General features: G+C 38.8%; 1 protein-coding gene across 5 annotated transcripts in view; it reads right to left on the reverse strand.

The window, feature by feature from the left end:
- Cntn4 (contactin 4) overlaps window positions 1-19,848 on the reverse strand; it is a 998,986-nt gene that overhangs the window by 194,719 nt on the left and 784,419 nt on the right. For all 5 annotated transcript variants that reach the window (XM_075983304.1, XM_075983301.1, XM_075983302.1 and 2 more), the window contains 2 exons: window positions 18,446-18,643; window positions 1,462-1,564 (listed from right to left, as the gene is read on the reverse strand). In XM_075983304.1, the coding sequence (XP_075839419.1) occupies window positions 1,462-1,564; window positions 18,446-18,643 (301 nt within the window). The remainder of the gene's footprint in view (window positions 1-1,461; window positions 1,565-18,445; window positions 18,644-19,848) is intronic.

The raw sequence follows: 19,848 nt of genomic DNA on the forward strand, positions 1-19,848 counted from the left end.
CTAGACATGCATATCCAAACATTTCTGTGTGGATCTGAAGAACCCAATTTGTGTCTTTTGTTTTTATTTTAGCACCATTCAAGCATTGTGAATAGATTTTAATTCATAGTCCCTTTGGAAGTGTGAGCAATGTGAGTTTTGCTTTCTCCAGGGAGGGCTTTGTAAAGTGTCATCTTGCAAAGATTGCCAAATATAGACCCTGACGATCCAGTCACCTGCTCTCTCTGTCTCCCTGGTTGTTTCCTAGGTTCACAGAGAGACTTTAAAGTTTTAAGATCAACCACATCACAAGATGTGCAATCTACTTTTCTTCTCAGCAACAAATCATTGCCATTTACCGCCATTTACCGTGTCGGACATGTGGCTTGACAGCTTGCTTTTCATGTCGGCCCAGCATTAAGTCCTGCAGCTCTGTCACAATTTATACATTGTGGTAAGTTTTTAGGAGATACAAAATTACTGCTGTGGTAAACCTCATCAAAGTAAAGACACTGCTGTGGCCTCCATTGCCACAACTTGAAAACAATCATTCCATTAGAATTGAAAATAAAATTGGAAATGCAAAGAATGCCTGAAGTTTCTGTGAAACAGAAGACATTTCATTTCAAAATACACACTGAGACAAGCCTCTCGTTCTGTGGCTTTTGTCCATACTTAGGCACAGAAAAAAAAGCAGACAGGATTAAGAATGGGTTTCTGGCTAGATGGGATTGGGCAAAAACACCGACACAGACCATTAAAATCCACAAGAGCCCCAGTGTTCTCCCTTCTGGTGGCAGTTTACACTGTGGACGGCAAACCATTCCTGTTGGTTACTGGCACATAAAAACCCCAGCTGATCTGCGTTTCCCTTCCGATGCCCTCTGGCAGATCCTCTCTGGGAAGTCTAAGTGCTTTCCAAGTCGGTTCTTTTAAGTGTAATCCAGATGGAATAATAAAGTTGTGAATAATTTTCAGACCACTCTAAAATAGACTCTTAGATATCAGCTCTTCTCAGTCTCCAGCGAGAGCAGAAGGGAATCCAAATGAGAGAGGGAAGTTTGGCAATTTGAAAAGAAATTCAAGAAAAATTTTATGTATTCTCTGCAAACGGACCCAGAATGAAAGTCCCCGTTTTTCTAAATTGTCAGCTTGCCTGTACCTCAAATGAAGGCCATTGTTTTCCTGTCACTGTGGCTTAGACAGCATGTACATTATAGGTCATAATAATAGAATGAAAGACTTTGTCAGAACCATCTGTCCTCCTCTCCTTTGTGGCCGTGGCAGCCGTGGCAGCCCAATCCTTCTGGAGCCATTACCTGTCTTTTTCCATAGGAAGAGCACAGAATCAAAGATGCAAGCACAGAATTACAAAGAGAAAGGCGATTTGATTTTCAGACAGCTCAGGAACCATCACTGTGAGCACTGAAGATAATGCTCTTCCTGCCAGAGGTGAGTGGAGGAGGGACAAGCAGAACTTACTTTCCTAAGGCAAAGCATTCCAGCTTGACTGTTGTTCCTCTCTCGGCCGGGACTGTTTCTGGAAACTGTACTTCTATTTTGGGCTCATATTCACCCATGACCCCTGTGAACAGACAAAGAAACCAAGTCTCAGAGGTTCTGTCAAGATGTACATAAGTGTTTTCTGACAATATAGAGTCTTCCTGTATGCTAACAGGTGCACGCTCAATTCCTTCATTTGAAACGGGCTCTTCTCTAACAGCATGTGACCCCACCTCTTCCTCCAGTTTCTTTGAGAGAAAACTTCATATCAAAACGTTCACACCACCTGCAGAGGATAAGATTCTCCATGCTTTTTGAGAAGTACTTTGTAAAGGTTGCTCGGGGTGGGGGAAGGAAGAAGAATTGATATATTCCTAGTCAGAAGGAATATCACTCCCTTTGGAAATACACTTCACAAAACATTAAGCTATTTCTAAACTCTTTTAAAATACATCCTTTAGCGTGTCCACATAATGACTTCTCAGAGTCATTCTCTGGTCGCAGTGTTTATTCACATCTGAGGCCAATCTGAATGGATCTAACTGAGTACATTCAAGGCAGCATTCTATGTCGTTAACGCACAATAAGTGGTTAACAGCAATGTTTGCATGTGCTTGTCCTATCAATGAAGTAGTTAATTACCCTTGAAGTCATAATCTCCATATCTAGAAAGATGACTGTGTGATAATAGTCACATTAACAGCCCAACAGATGAAATCTATGTTTCATGACTAAAAACATATCACTTATTTCCTATCAATAATATCTTGATTCATTAGTTAAGGCTGCCACAGGTTTGATACATTTATTTCTATCTGATCTCCGGACATTTCCATGATTATTGATTTAACAGTACTGGTAAAGAGTTTGGGGTTATCAAGTTTATTGGAAAACAAACGGTCGCTTCAGTTCAGCTCTCATTTAGACCCTCCCTCCCCAGTCAGAGGAAAGAGAAACGAAAGGTTTCAGAAGAAAAGGGTAACAACAAGAAACGGATGGACACAGGTGCAGTAACAAAGAGAGCTGATTTTATTCATCTTGCAAACATGTTTCATGTGCTGGTTCAGAAACTGAGAGGCACCACAAGGATCTAATCAGTCCATGAAAAAAAAAAAAACAAAACAGCTCAGCATATGAGTTAGATATTTACAGTGTTGCTGGTTTTGCCATGAGGGCTGTTGTTAAGAGGTGAACTTGAATAAATTCTGATGTTGCTCTTTGGTTTTATTTTCTTTCCTTAGACTAACAGGAAGACTGGCTTTAGAAAGGACTTTGAGAGGACTTCCGTGCCATTCTTAAAAAGAATCTTTTTATATTCATTTATTTCATATGTATGAATGTTTTGCCTGCGTGCATGTATGTAGACAGTGTGATTGTGTGTTCTCTAAGGAGGTCAGTAGATGCGGTAACCCCTGGAACTGGAGTTACAGATGGTGATGAGCCACTAAGTACATGTTGGAAACTAATCCTTGGTACTCTGCAAGAATAAGTGCTTTTATCTGCTGAGCCATCTCTTCCTTTAGGGTCATTAAGTTTGATGTTCCCAAATACACACTTCTGTGCATCCAGGGAAGATCACGGTTAGGGCTTTTTAGAGCAAGGGATTGAGAGAACTCTTGGTCCTTAAAAGGGTACAACTGCCATTGATAGCTGTTCTTCCTTTTACAAGGGAGGCTGTCATCTCAAAAGGATTAACACTCTGTTTTTAGTCCCACCAATATCTAGTTAATGGTCAAAGTTAAAACTCAAGGCTTGAGTCTTCACCTTTTACTATGACCTTTTTCCACCACAGTATATAAAACTGTCAAAGTAAGTTTAAATACACCAAAGCCATATTTGACTTGTTCACAAACAAAGCTATTTCCCCTTTCTGGCCAAGTCTCTGCCATAATTCCTCTAGCACCTCCATTTGATTGCTTCCCTTTGAGCATTTGCACAAAGCTGACTGGGTAACGGGGTGGCGCATACTAACAACAGCATTCACACACAGCTGCTGAACTTGCTAACAAACTGTCTGTATGGTTGAATCATCATCCCATAAATATCAGTAGTATGACTCGGAGTGCAGTGAGCACGTTAACACCTTTTAGTGCTGTGCATGTGGCTGTATACGCTGAGATTGGTGTTAATTGAAAAAAAAAAGAGTTGTCTTAAGAGGAGGAGGTCTTTTCTTCCTAGGAAATCAAGACAGTTTGTATGACAATGTATCACACGTTAAATGGAGATGAAAGAGTTGTGTGAAATATATTAGCGGCAAGGATGTCTTAGAGGTGATTGACTTTGCCCCTTATCTTATCTTTCAATATTGTCATTACATATACATAATGTTTCTTTAATGAATCTATGAAGATTATAGTGAGAAGTAAGTGTGTCTCATATAACCTTCTTCTAAGCATCAGTGTGGATAGAGACTCAATGTCCAGATCGTCAAATGTCTATTTCCCTATCCTTAAAGTTCTCTCTATTAGAGTATGGAGTTGGAGTCCCTGCAAAGAAAGCAAGATGAAAATGCTGCTCTGAGAAAAGGTCCCAAGCCATGTGGTTAAACATAGATAAGAATTGTGGATTAATTTAAGTAGTAATAGCTACTTCATAATAAGCCTGAGCTTATAGGCCAAAAAGTTTATAATTAATATAAGCCTCTGTGTGTTACTTTGGGACTAACTGACTGAGGAGCCAGGCGGGATAGAAACTTTTGTCTACAAGTCCCCTCTTGTAGAATTGTTACATGAAATGCCTCTTCCTCCCCTCGGAATGTCCTACTCTCTAGCCCACTGTGGCTTGTGAAAGACTGGAAAAAAAACCAACATTTTTTTTCTGCTTCATTTCTTACTGTTTCTATAGTACTGAAAAAATGAACATTTTTTAAAAGATATGACTTGCATATTAACAATTTACTGACTTTAAGGGAGCAGTTCAATGATTCTTAGCAAGTCTGTTAACACATGCCACTGTCACCAAAATCTGGTTTCCGAGCATTTCAATACCGAAATAATATCCATGATTTCTATTTCCTGTTAATTTCCAGCACAGCACAGCACAGCCTACAACAAACTTTGACCTACCTTTGGCACATATACCTGCTCTGGGCATTTCATAGTAGTGGAATCATATATCTGCAGCCTTTTAATAATCCCTTGCTTCTTTTTAGGTTCTGGAGGTAGCTGTTAATCTGCCGTGTTCCCTGACTTGTGGTTATGCCATTCAAATCTCTGCCTCTGTTTTCAAATGGCTCTCGTATCTTCTCTGTGGGTGAAGTGCCCATTCTATTGCAGGATGACCTCATTTTAATTATCTGGACTCACAATGACCCTGATACTTAGTAAAGCTCCATTTTTGAGGATGGAGGTGGGGAAAGGTAGGATGCAACATACTGCAGCACTGACAGATGAGCATTTGGGCAGCTGCCATATTCAGCTACTGCCAATGATGTTTCAATGAGCCACGGTGCGCTTTGTGTGTCCATATATTCATTTGCCTTATGCTCTCTATGACATTCATGTACATGACTCTTTGATGATTTATGTCTTACTACAAATGATGCAGCCTCAGAGTAGTGTTTTCTGATTACCTTCTCTAAACTCTGTCTTTACTATTAATTTCTATAAGCATTTTTTGTCTTTCAATGTATCTTAACCACAATGTAAGACTCTCTAATTTGTATATGTATTTAATAGCATTCACAAGATGAAAAACACAACACCAAGTGATGTATCTATATTTTTCATACTTGTATTCATATCTTAGGTTCCCAGTCTCTTAATAGGTATTCAGTAAATAACTGTGGACATAAAACATCTTAGAAACTCCACAATGACTCTCGACAGTGCAACTGTTTCCTATTCTCTGCATAGAGAGTTTTAAACAAGCTATTTCCTCCATTGTACATCGTATCTTGAGGACTAACTGTTCACTTTTTTTTTTCCTGTGCCATTCACGAATCCTATCTCATTAACAGGAATCTGAGAAAAGTGAGATGAATGGGAATGTGTGGCAAGAAGGAAAAGACAGGAGGCATGGAGGCATTTTAAATGTGGCCTATAATAGTAAGAGACACATGCTGTTTCCAGCCATGAGCGTCATTTACTACATATCCTTGTGGTTTTCATTTACTAACATCAACGGTATAGCTTGTTTTTCTGGTTATGTGGGGGTAGTTTCTTGGAATAGAGAGTGAGCCATATTTATAGCAGTATAAATATGAACAAAGAATTATCAGTAAGAACAGATTGATCCAAATACATAGCAGTAATTACAGTACATAAAGATGATTTTCCCTGCTGCTTATAGGAAAGTCAGTTTATATAAAGAGTAACCTTGTCTTATCATACAAATAAGGAAGCACTTTTCTTTAGCGACACCGCGAATAATATTTTTGGGAACACCTGCGGAAGCTCTCCATCTAATTTGGGCTACATCTGGTGTTATAGGCTGTGTTTTATTTGGCTATTTCTTTTATTCTAACTATTTCGGCTTTTACTTTTTACATAAAATGTGAAATCTGTTACCTTTCTCTTTTGAAGCAAACAAAAGGCTGTTTAAAACAGAGATACATAATTTTAGGTCATTTTTCTGGCCACTTGGACACCTTTGGACTTAACTGGCCTAGAGATGATCTGGTGACTTACAGAGCAAGGCCGTGGACCGAATGACCCCTGAGTCCTTTTCCATTCTTCACAAAGGTTTGAGATACTAAAGTTTAGATATATCTAATTACCCAAGATAAACTAGAGAGAATGTATGCAATGCACCCTGGGTGAACCAGAAAACATTCTCTGCCACACTTTTCTTCCATGTAGATTAAATGATTTGCCCATCATGTCCAATTGTAAAAAGACGTACTTTCCTCTATACATTTACTCATGAGCTTGGAAATACAGTCTAGGCTTATGAAATTCAAGCTTCAATGTTTTCTCTACAACTAGAGACCCATTATAACAGTTCTAAGAGTTACACCACATACCCAAAATTCCTAATGTCAATGTTCCCAAAAGGCAAGATCTTCGCTCTGTTTCTGTTACAGTAGAACTTAATAAATATTAACATCAATCATAAACTATTTAGTATGCCTGGCAAAGGGGGCTAGAGTTCACCAATGTTAGCACTGTACTGATTTCTGTTTCTACAGCTTTTACAAGGCTGCTGTTTTGGGTACACTGTCTGGTGATATGGCCTACTTAAACAATGAGGAGTTGTTTACCGTGTAAGTAAAAGCTGTTTTCACGAGGAAGCCTGGCTAGAAGTTCCTGGGTGTTTATTCAGAAGCCGTCGTTCATTACGTATTGAAATCACCTGGAGGGCTTGCGTTTCTAATTTACAGAGCAGAACAACAGACCAAGGATGAGGAGTGGCAGCTCCAAGTAGCTCCCAGGTGATACTGCTGATGGTTTGAAGAAAACACCCTGAGCGCCACCATCCTTATTCTGAGCCCGAGCAAGAGGTCCAACCTGACATTAATAAACCTGTCGTGGTAGCACATCATGGTGGGATACTAGGGACTGAGGTCTACCAGGGATGAGGCGATGGAAAGCCACAACTTTGCTGATGACCTTGTGGGCAGAGGTTGTCCCACATTTTAAACCTAGACACTTATTAAGGGGTAATGGCTGCGTCTGTAAGAGCACAGGATTTTAGGAAATAGATGACAATTTATGGAATATGAAAGTGAAATCAGCCACACGCTGCTCTTGTTTAAGTACAATTTGCAGAGCACTGTGCTGGCAGAAGGAAGACAGTTTGCAAAACTGTGCGCCGAAAGATTTTTGCCAACGCCTGCCTTAGCTGGAATCTGCGCTTGCTAAATTAATCCACAGATGGAATGAACATTTACTAACTTCCACTGAGTGGGATTTTCTACTGAAAAAAAAATAATTGCCAAAATTGGCTTGGAAAAAGTTTCCGCATTGACTTTCTTGAAAAACAGGTCACACGGTGTGCATTCCATTAACCTAAAAATATTTGGAAATATCTGATTAGTCATACAAGTTTCCTCAGCTGAATTCGCCATTGTGGCATTAAAAAAAAAAAAGTCTGACTTTTCCTTAGTATGAAGGAAAAGCTGATGAAGTTCAGAGGATCGGTTTTGGTTTATTTCTGTCGCTGAGATAAAACCTATGACCAAAAGCGACTTAGAGAGGAAACAGCTTATTTGGCTTACAGATTCCCATCACAGTTCATCATTGAGAGAAGTCTGGGCAGTCACTCAAGCAGAAACAGAGGCAGGAACCATGAAGAGCACTTCTTACTAGATTCCTCCCATAGTGTGTTTAGCCTGCTTTTTTATATGACCCAGGACGACCTGCCCAGGGTTGGCACTGCCCACAGTGGGCTAGCCCTCCTACATCAATCAATAATCCAGAAATGCCCCCCTCACATTCCCAACAGCCTATCCAACGGACTCAGTTCTTCATCTGAGGTGCCTTCTTCCCAAGTAACTTTACTTTGTATCAAACTGACAAAAAGTAACCACCAGCGTCTCATGTATCTCTACCCCTAGTCCAGTAAGATAATGCCTTCTAAATTGGGTGTCTAACAAGAATCTCCTACCACTAGAGAAAGGTAAGGTAGTATAGCAAGGATATCATGTGTCTTTTAGTATCAGGATCTTGGAATGGTCTCAAAACAGACAAGAAATGAAAGCAAATGCATTATTTGTCTTAAATAATATCTGTACCTCCTTCTTTTCTTTTCAATAGCTAAGATACAGGGGAAACTTTTTCTAGCAGGTTGCCTCAATACAAAGCCAGTGTGAGCATGTATCCCTGCTTGGCCAGGAGAGTGTCTGCTCACCAGAATGCTTGAAGTAACTTGCCATATCTAGTACGTGTAATGGATTATAGGATATTGAGCAATTTTTGTCTCTTTTGAGGATATTCATACATATTAAAATGTTCTTCATGTTGTACTGAATTAATTCACTCTCTGTCTCTGTATGGACTGACACTAACTGAAATCATTGGCGGCACTATTGATAGGTGTTTGATAGTTAACAACAGTATCATAGTCTCAGCAATCAATGACGCCTTCTTATGAACGTAGAGTACAGGATTTCTTTGGACCTTGTGGGTAGAAGGTCTAACTCTCTCATTGTACTTTGCAAACAGTCATTGACAAATGTCTGCCAATAGGTAGGTGAGTGTGTGCTAACAAAAGTTTATTAATAAAAACAGGTAGTGGGCCCAGGAGCCATAATGGACTGACCCTAAGTATTGGGAATATGGGGAAGATTGTGACATTTGAAAGAACAATATAATCAATAGACTATTAGAACTAACAAGAGGTTTCAATAAGCTTAGCAGATTTCAAATAACTTTTAAGAGTAGAAGCATTCTTTAACAAGCAGTAACAATTTAGATAGTATGCTTAAAAACAAAGTACCATTTAGAATAGCAACAAAGATGATAGAAAAATCTAGAAATTATCAAAGAGTAGTCAACTTAATAATGTAGAGAATTTTATTTATTGAAACAGGCCATGGGAATGGCTTGCCTGCAAGGGGTTTGTCAGCACAGAGTTTCTTCTGATGGAAACTCTTTTTTCATTTTTGGTTGCCTGACATTTCTTAGAAGATGATTTTCAGGACCATGCAAATCGTTGAGCTGTCAATCTATACAGAATTCCACCATTCCATTCACGATTCTGTGGCTTTGGCATATCACTGAAAGTGAATCTGTTGTAACTCTGCACTCTCATGCAGTACAGCCTCACTCTTGATTCCTGCTCCCACTGGACAACTTAACTACATCATTTCTAAGTACAGAAAAACGCACACATTCTTCCTGGAAAGCTTACAAACTGTATTCCTCAGTATTTATTGGTTAAATATATGATTACAACTTTGGGACCAGCAAGATGGCTCAGTTGATAAAAGTGTTTGCTTCCAAACCCGATCTTTGGGCCTTCATGATGGAGCAAAAGAACTAACTCCTGAAAGTTGGCTTCTAATCTCCAAACCCCTAGCCTATAAATAAATAAGTAAATACAATCATTAGCCCAAGTCATCTCAGTTCTAGGCAGGACAGAATTAGCATTTTATTTTACCCATAGTTTCTCTATCTGTTATTCTGTTGCTGAGAATCCAATATTATAATCCCTATAAAAAATAAAACTAGACCCTTCGATAGTTTGAAGTTCTCTAAGATTATGTCACCGTGGTCTGAAAACTGGCTGCTTTGACTTCATAGTATACTGCACACCAGGAACACTGAGCAGATGCTTCCTAACTGACGAGCCAAATGATCATCCAAGACCTTTGGCCCCCATGGACCTGAAATGGAATTGGCTGGAATAGAGGTCTAAAGACGACTGCCAAGTTCCTAAGCTTGTCAAACCTTCAGAATATCCACAGCCATTAAGACTCTATTAAATCAGATTAGCTATGGCAGCTTAGAGAAACATCTCATATCCTTTAGTCATTTAGATGTTCTCATCAAACATGTTTTACGCCCACAGATCCTTAACCATGATGTTGTTAGAAAATTAAAAACATGACATGATTGCTGTGACAAAGCTGTAAGAAAGTCACAATTAAAAGTGAGACTTAAATAAAGCAAAGAATTTGGGGGAGAAATACCTACATAATGCAAAATTACATTTAAGTAGAGGATATGTAATTTTGCTTGTTGCCTAAATGCTGGGATATCAATAAAACACTCTAAGTAGGTCAAGTACACACTGAAAGAAATATTCTAAATACTCTAATGTATTTTTTTTAAATCTGACTCCTAGGTTAATTAAATGGCTCATAAATAAAGCTGATTTCTTTATGAAGACAAATAGTGTTTGCTAGGACCCCCAGGAGACTCTAATACAGGTTGGAGAAATATTAGAAAGACTTGCTGTGAGTAGCTAGCAAGATCATAATGGAGGAAACATGATACAGATGGAATATATTTCTAAACACCCCATTCTTTTGCTCTTTTAATTTATTTTCATATAAGTTTGGAACTATAGAATGGGCTGTGTTGATTTGTGGCATACATTTTAATGTTGATAGAGATGGGGTATCTTTCCACGATCTCTTCATAGTGAAGGTGAATGTACTTGTTGCCTGCTCTGATTTGTATTTGGAAGAAACCTGGATGGAGGGGGAGGACCTTGGACTTCCCACAGGGCAGAGAATCTGGACTGCTCTTCAGACCAAAGAGGGAGGGGGAATAGAGTGGGGAGAGGGGGAGAGGAATGGGGAGAGGGGAGAGGAGAGGGAGGAGGGGGAGGGAAATGGGAGGTGGGGAGGAGGCAGAAATTTTTTCAATAAATAAATAAATAAATAAATAAATAAATCTGACCCAGTGAGGAACACCTGTCTTGTCTGTATAGAGTAGTGTTTTATGCAACCTGATCTTTGCAAATTTTAAGTTTGAAGAAAACTGTAAAGCTATGCCTAGAATCCCCTAAATGACAAGAAAGAATCTTACAGAGAATTTAATACATATTGCTTATCCATGTAGCAAAAAATACTAAAGACCAGAGAAATGACACCACTATCTCATGTGAATTGGAGTTGATTGTTACTGTATTCCAAGAGTTCACTAATTTTCCCTTCCTATACATGTTCACAACATTTATTTTTGTCCACTTTCAGTGTTTTCTGAATCTATGAGATGCCTTTCTTCCATTAGGTTAAAGCATGATCTAAGGTAAGAACTTGGAAAAACATGGCTAAGAATTTTACTTATACTCCAAGAACATAAATGTATATGTGTAATTTTAGTATTTAAAAAATTTAGCATTTAAAAAATTATATATTTTTGCAATAATTCCTTACACGAGTATTATATTTCTACCATTTACATTTCTCCTTCTTCCCCTTCAACTCCTCCTATTCCATCCATTTCCTCTTCAATTTATGATTTCTTCTTTTTCAATTAATAGGGTTATACTTTGGGATTCAATAACCCATAAGGAGAAAGCTAGAGGTAATGTCCTTCAATATTTTAATTTTATGCTGATGTATAAGCATTCAAAAAGTAAATTTCACATAAAGACACACAGACATATATATATGTGTGTGTGTGTGTGTGTGTGTGTGTGTGTGTGTAAGTATGTTTATTCCTAAGGTGTAAAAAATATAAGGATTAAAGAGAAAAAAGAATGCAAAAGCCTCTAAGGATAAATTTGTGGTTCTCTATTATTTGGTATTTCTTCTACATAGAGTTTGTTCTAGTTAGGGAAAATGGCTTAAAATATTTAACAACCAGTGTGCAAAACAAGGGCTCACCAAACATAACCAGGCTGAAGTCATCTGGCTCAGCAGTTATCTTGGTTCTAGTGAGCAAAACAAAACTTGCAAGCCAGTCTCTAGCCAGTCTCAAGGAACAGAGATAAATGGTCAAGTCTATAGAAAGACTCTTTATGCTCAGTTAAATGCTCATGTGAGTGATGGACACCAGTATCCTTACAGACTTCCTCATTCCCCGATTGCTCATTTCTGTGTTAAGTCTTTTTGTCATGAGACATTTCAAGGGAAGTGGTAATGACTGGGGATATAGGAAGTAGCCTATCAGGCTTATCACCAAATTCTATTATTTCTCTAACATATGCTTTACATTAATCTGCTACTTTTTGTGGAAAATGTGGGACAAATTTGAGACCTGTGCAGAAAGTATATAATATTCCAGGCTCATTGTTATTACTGACCAGCATTGGACCTATTATTGATCGATAGACTACCGTACTGCCTCTAGTAATAGCTCAGATGCACATTTTCTAATTGAAATCTTTCCTTTCAGGATACCTAAGTATAAAAGGAGACTGCATTAAACTGCCGGATTCATCTCCCAGCTTCCAGTGTACATAGAGATCTGTGGATTGCTACCCTTACTGTGGGTTTATCCCCAAATAAATAAAACTTTGTTATACTCCTTTCCAGGCTATTGTGGAACTCTTTGAAACACCTAAACCTAAGTGATAGGCACACGTTGCCAAATAACAACTTACATTATTTTTCATAACACATTAAAAAATATGTAGAAAAACAATTACAAACTCTGAAACAAAATTCTACCCTATCTGTCTAGCAATTTTCAATTATGTATGTTTTTTAATAAGAGAATACTGTAGAACAAACTTCAGTTACTTGGAAGAATCCCAAATGCAAAATTTTTAAAAGTCAATTAAGGAAAAGCAAAAGAGTCAGCAGAACGTAGGACAGCTCTTCCTCAAATTCAAATAAACAGAGATGTATAGGGGCCAGGAGTCCCATGTCACTTCTCAGCTCTTCAGTAACCCCTTTCCCCCAAAGCAAAGATGTAAAATTTGGTTAATGTAGCTCATCTGTATGTGGTTATATGTTCTTGGTGCTCATGTGTGCAAGTACACAGGGATACCAGGAGAGAGAGCTACTCAACATGGGAGCTGGGATCCAAATGTAGGTCCTCTAAAAGAACAATATACACTCTTTACCTCTGAGCCATCTCTCCAGGCCCAACTTTCAAAATTTTATACCAAAAGAAAAATACTGGAAGTTTAACCTTGTTAATTAGCACTTTGGAAACACAATTCTACCTATATTCTACAAATAAAAGTTCTTTTTCATTATTATTATAATTTTATTAAAATAAAGTTTTATGAGCATATTTCAGGTAAGTCATTGATGTGTACTTTTATTTCATCAGTGCTAAACCACTTTGCATGCATCTTAATACACAAAGTACCTCTCGGAGGTAAATACAGCTGTAATAATTTTATTAACGAGTAAACAAAGGCCAATGGGTAAACAAAAGCCAGCGAGGTTAAAGGGAAACTTCCCTATGAAATAGCCAGTAACTGGTGGGTCTTGATTCTACCCTGAGAACCAGTTCCTCTGTCGTTCTGGCTTATTTCGTGGCCCAAAATTGAATGAGGATGAAGGAAGCAAGAGAAATGCACTCTGTGAAATACTGGATTAAAGGAAGAGCCAGTCCAAAAACGCCTGTGGGACAATGCGCTGGGGGCACATGGTGAATGCATTGAGATGGATGTGGGACACCACACCTGATTCCCATCACCACCTGAGCCAAGATTCACCATTCACTTTTTAGGGTGCTCTGGTGATCTCTTGGACTGGAAACAGTGAGTCTAAATTGCTTTCCTGGATGGAACCCAAAGGTATGACTTGACTCGTAGGGAAATCTAGTTGTTTAAGTTACATCTGTTGATGGCGATGCAAAGCACCAGTTGTGGCAATTAGTTTAGCTGAGACTCGAACGGCCTCTGCCTTACTTGTTATGTTTCTGAGTCAGAAAAAGGGTGTGAAATTTTGAGTGTGCTTCAGTGATCCAAAGGACCACACCAATTCCACACTCCTTGCATATATCAACCAAACATAGCAACTAAATACAAGCTCCTGTAGAGTGATAATTTCATTGATTTTTTTAACTCTCACAGAATAGACTTTATTAAGGATGTCATCTTAATTTTGCAATCTCCTTTTGATTTATAACTCCCCTCTTCTCTTACCTTCAGATAGGAGCTAATTAAATAACCTGTTTTGTGCTTAGTAATTGAACTTCATATCCATTTTATGTACTCCAGTCTAAATGAGAAAGATAATATAAATTTTTACTATGCAACTCTCATGCAAATTAAGAATGAATGGGCATTAATCGCTGAAGAATGAGGTGTTTAGCCTGCAAATTCTGTGATAAAATATTCTAATACAAAACATTGGTCATTTCTATGAAGATGGAGTAGACAATAAATTTTAGGAATAAATCTAAAAACCAAGCAAAAAGCAAGATTCCTGCCAGCTTGAGGAATCCATGGTAATACTAGACTTCCCGTGTTCCTGATTTTGATTCCCACTTTTTTTCTATTTTATTTTATTTTAATTTATTTATTTATTAAAGATTTCTGCCTCCTCCCCGCCTCCGCCTCCCATTTCCCTCTCCCTCCCCCGATCAAGTCCCCCTCCCTCATCAGCCCAAAGAGCAATCAGGGTTCCCTGACCTGTGGGAAGTCCAAGGACCACCCACCTCCATCCAGGTCTAGTAAGGTGAGCATCCAAACTGCCTAGGCTCCCACAAAGCCAGTATGTTCCCACTTTTAAAGGCAGCTGCTTTTTATGATGTTTATCTCCAGCTGTATCTTGCTGCATCCAAGTCAATATTGCATTATATCCATGTCTTGACACACAAAGAAAGGTAATTCTTTTGGTTAGATATTTGGCACAGAGACATTTTGTTTAGGAACCCCCCAAAGGCTTCTTTTTTTCTTTTCTTTTTAAGGATCTTATACAAAATGCCACCAAAGCAGATCCTTTTTTGATTTTTTTTCTTTCTAGAACTGGAAAGTTGATCTCTGTGCCTTTTGATAGAGCTAGCTGGTACTTTGTTGGACATCATTTTTTAAATTGGGTCTCATGTAGCTCAGGCTGTCTTTATACTCACTAAATAGCTGAGGATGACCTGGTACACCTATTCTACCTGCCCCAACTTTCTAAGTGTGGGGATTTCATGTGTATATGCCACCAAACCTAGGTTCATATAGTACTGAGGACTGGATCCTATGCATGCTAGGCAGGGACTGTATCAGCTAGGCCGAGCTACATCTTCAATCCATCTTGCCTACTTTGTGAAATAACGACAGTTTGATTCTGTAATTACTATGCACCATGATAATTTAACAGCAATCTACCATAGTAATCTGACTTTTGTTGTGCTGCAGTCAGGATGCTGGTGTTAAGTACAGAGTCTGATTGAGTAGTGTGAAGCTGGAAAAGTTAGTAACAAACACAGATATATCAGATGAATATTATGACAGAGAAATCAACCAAAACACTAGACAATTCTTTTACTTTTCTTTCTTTCTTTTTTGACAGGAATTCTCTATCTAACAGCTCTAGCTGTCCTGGAATTAGCTTTGTAGATCAGGCTGGCCTTGAACTCACAGAGCTCCACCTGCTTCTGCCTACCAAGTGTTGGGATTAAGGTGTGCACCACCACCGCCCAGCCTGACAATTCTTTCTCTTGTTATGGTAAAGGTCAAGTGTGTGGCTTTGTAGATAATGTGTAAAATAGGGTCATCAACTTTTCCTTTGTAAATCTGCTTGCTAAACTGTTTCAATTCTTTTAACAAATAGCTTTCTTATAGAGTCTCAGTTGCTAAGCCAGAAAGGATGCTAACCAAGAATGCAGCATTCTTGGTTTTCTCCTGTGTATTCTCCCATATCTAGTGCATCGCTAAATTCTGACACTTTTACCTGCATTTCTGTCCTTCTCAGCTATTCTCCTTACCCAGTGTGGTGGTTTAATGAAACTGGTCTCCATGAACTCATAGGGAATGGCACTCTTTGGAGGTGTGGCTTTGTTGGAGTAGGTATGGCCTTTTTGGAGGAAGTGTGTCACTGTGGGGGTGCCTTTTAGGTTTCCTATGCTCAAGGTACTGCCCAGGGTCACGGTCCTTCCAGATGCCTTCTAATTAAGACAGAGCCAGCACCATGTCTGCCTCCACATTGCCATGCTTCCCCCGCCATGATGATAATGGAGTGACCCACTGAAACTGTAAGCGGGTCACCCCAGTTAAATGTTTTCCCTTGGTTACCACCACTCCCAAGGTGAATTTTGCAGTAGTCTTCTGACCACTCTTTGGAAGATTTGTTTTTCATTCTGGAAAGCAGTCAATTAATCTTTCTAAAAACACCAGTCCCTCTCAGGCCTGCGATCCCCTAATGCTTTCTCACTGCTCTTCAATAAGATTCAGTCTTCTCCCTCTGGTCTTCACGACTGGCACATTAAACTCTAACCCATTCTCAACCCAGATCAGTAAGCACAAGGCACATTTACTTTATTCTTATTTCCAGGACAGGTAGAAGTTTTTCTTGACTTTCTCTCTCCACCTCAGGACCTTTGAGTGTGCTGACAGCTCAGTCTAGACTATTCCTTTCTTTTCCTCTCAGGACTGACTTATCATTCTGACTACAGCCCCATGTCCATCTTCAGAGAGAATTTCCATGGCAACACTTTCAACAGGATATAGCCACCCCACAGAGCTTCTATTTTTCATGCTGTGTTATGTTTATTCTTAAATAAAACTGCAATTTGCTCTTTGCCCTGCTTGCCTCTCACCGTTCTGCTGTCCAGAAGAATATTAGAAGCATAAAACAAGGGCCTGTTGTTGTGCTTACTGGAACATAGAGACAATGCTGTCAAAGTGTCTGAAAACTAAACTATTCGTGAAAATTTTTCAGTGCGTTCTCTATTTTTAAGGATGTTTAGACCATCTCTAAACAGCTAATTTGACAGTTAATACCCTGATCTGAAAACTTCAAGTTCAAGCCCACTTGGGCATCAAGTTCACCAGTAATGTAGAGCTACAGAATAAACGTGGTGCATCGCTCAGTGGCAGACCACTTGCCTAGCGCATGCCAGGACCTGAGTTCAATCCCTGGCATCGCAAGAAACCAGACAGGCAGAGCAATGCATGTGGAAAATAAAAGGCATTTTTTCTATAAGATTTAATGCAAGAGCTTGTGTAGGATGGAGAGAAGAAACAGTGGAGGTTTAAAATACAGGGCTCTGGCGATGGTGGCGCACGCCTTTAATCCCAGCACTCGGGAGGCAGAGGCAGGCAGATCTCTGTGAGTTCAAGACCAGCCTGGTCTACAGAGCTAGTTCCAGGACAGGCTCCAAAGCCACAGAGAAACCCTGTCTCGAAAAACCAAATAAATAAATAAGATAAAATACAGGGCTCTGGAGCCAGAAGACTAAGTGCGGTGTTGGAATCCTATTCATGTGTCTTTTACATTCGTTACCTAACACACCTAAGCCTGATTCCCTCAACTGTGAAAGTTTTAAATGGATAATCTAGTACATAAGAAATAACCAACAAATGCTTGTTATTAGTATCTTGACTGATAATTTCATCATCTGTATGATATATTCTTATCCTTCCTTTTCCAATGTGTGTAAGAACTGGGAGGTTGTTTTCTTTTGTTTGCTTGTTTGTTTTTAGAATAGAAACCTAAACCTCTCAACTATGAATCTTCAAATTATCACATTGCTTTTTCCTACTGGGCTTAATTATACCTTTGTTTTCATTGTTCCAATGAATATTTAATGACACATTTCTATTTGCTACATTCTACTAGAGAGCAGTAAGCAAGGTAGTGGGGTTAGTTTACATCATACACCCTGCTAAGAGTAGCAGAAAAAAGAGTTCGTGTGTGTGTATTTGTGGGGGGGGGGCACAGTAAAGGATTTCACTGAGTTTAATGAGAAGTGGCCTGATGTAGCAAGGGTGGAGACAGCAGATCTGGAGAGATAGCGTCCTGAATAAAAACGTGGTATGTCTAAAGAAACAGAAAGGCATAGTGCATATCACCTACTAAGTCAGAATTTTGAACTAAGAGAGGATTTTAGAAAAAGGAAATGATATATGCATAAAATAGCCCAGTAGAAAAGTCATGGTACCTATATGCCCTGGCTAACAAAAAAAATGCCTTTTAAAAGCACACAGTGATATAACCTATGGTCTCTGGATATTTGCATAGGATCCATATATTTTCGTAAAATATTCTCATGTTGGGGTGGGGAATTAAAACTTCTGTCTCAAATGAGCTATCCATCTTTCTGGATTTCTCTGTGGCAGGAACTATGCCTTCACTATTGTATATCTAGATGCTATTTGGATAATTTAAAACCACTTTCTGGACTCTGAATACTAAATTACTCAGAATTGATTAATGAGCTAATTGTTCAACCTTTCACTTCATTTTTCCTGTGTATACAATTTAAGATCCTTTTGTTATTTACATTCGCTTAAATTCACATCCCATCCCTGTTGAGATTAGCAATCAGACTTCTAATTAGTTTTCCAAAGTGTGTTTGTGGGCTTATTTCTTACACAAGTGGAAAAAAAATGAGTATCAAATATAGAAAGTGTTAAACTTTTCTTTAAAGCCTTATGTGTCAATAATATAGTATCTATCCATGCCCCACCAGTGAGCCCCATAAATAGAACTGACAAAATTATGTAGACAACTCACCATCGTTCCTCAGGATTAGTGGTGTGGGTGGCCCCAGGACCTTGTGGTTCGTCACAGTATTGGTAACTACACAGGTATAATTCCCAACATCGGATTTTTCTACTTTGGCAATATACAGATTCCCAGTCTCTTGAGAAACAAAGCGGCGGTTATCTTGATAGGAAGGGTATTCATTGAAGATCCAGGCATAGCTCAGCTCTGCAAGTACAAGAATCATCATTGTAAATAAGTCTGCTGACCCTGGAAGCTTGCTGCCTTCAGAATAAAAGTGGTCAAGGTAGAAACTTAAATTGCTGCTCTTCACCTTATAAAGTATAAATAGGAGGTAATCACAAAAGGCTTCCTACTGTCAGTCAATAATGCTTTATTTCAAGAAGACTAGAAGATACCCTAGAAGATGACTCAGAGAGACCCAGCTTTTAGAAGTCAAAGGTATAATAAGCATGTGCCAAGTACTTTGAAGCAAGTTCTAAAGGAATCCAAGGTTAAAGACCCAAATATATAACCTTGACATAGTAATATGAGATCCTACCCTGGCTCTTTTTAGATTGCTTTCCTTATGCAATAGTGATCACTATAGTGCACTGGATTATAGGTTTGCATAGTCTTCTGTGGTATTAGATGCAGTTCATCCTTTTCATTAACTCAGGAGCTTTAACACAGAAAAAACAAAGTAATGAATCAAAATTCTTCACCCTTAGCTGGGTGGTGGTGCACACCTTTAATCCCAGCACTCAGGAGGCAGAGGCAGGTGAATCTCTATGTGTTTGAGGACAGCCTGGTCTACAAGAGCTAGTTCCAGGACAGGCTACAAAGCTACCTAGAAATCATATCTCAATAAACAGAAACAAAAAACAAAAAATCTTCACCCTTAAACAGAGTAATGATTCATATTCACTCCATTCTTTTCCTGTCTTTTCCCACTTTCAACTGAAATTTCTTCTCTTCTTACATAGAACATTGACTACTTCTCCAAAATTTTAATAAGAAGGTAATTAAGTGTTACCAAATACACACTGGTAGCTTAATTATATCACACATATAAATATGTTCTTCAAAATATAGTTCAAAAAGACATCTCCATAAGGAAGTGAGTGTGGAGTGGAAGTCAGAGAAGCATGCTTACAAATACTTCCTCATCCAGAGTGCATTGTGACAGTCCTATCTAGAAATAGTCCTTTGACAGCTCTTGATTTTTCATAAGGATTAGATGAAAATTTTGTGACTAGACACACAAGCCCATGTTTTCAATTCAAAAAACCCCAGACGACAACGAAGTTCTCTGAGTGGCTAGAGTCAGATGGCTGGCACCATCCTGTTCTAAGAACATCAACCTTTTCAACTCCGGGCACTTCACCCTTCCTCTCTGTGAAGTGAGAGCCAGAGATGTGTCCACAGCTGAA

Source organism: Microtus pennsylvanicus, chromosome 8 (assembly GCF_037038515.1).
Source record: "Microtus pennsylvanicus isolate mMicPen1 chromosome 8, mMicPen1.hap1, whole genome shotgun sequence".
In the NCBI taxonomy this organism is placed as follows: domain Eukaryota; kingdom Metazoa; phylum Chordata; class Mammalia; order Rodentia; family Cricetidae; genus Microtus; species Microtus pennsylvanicus.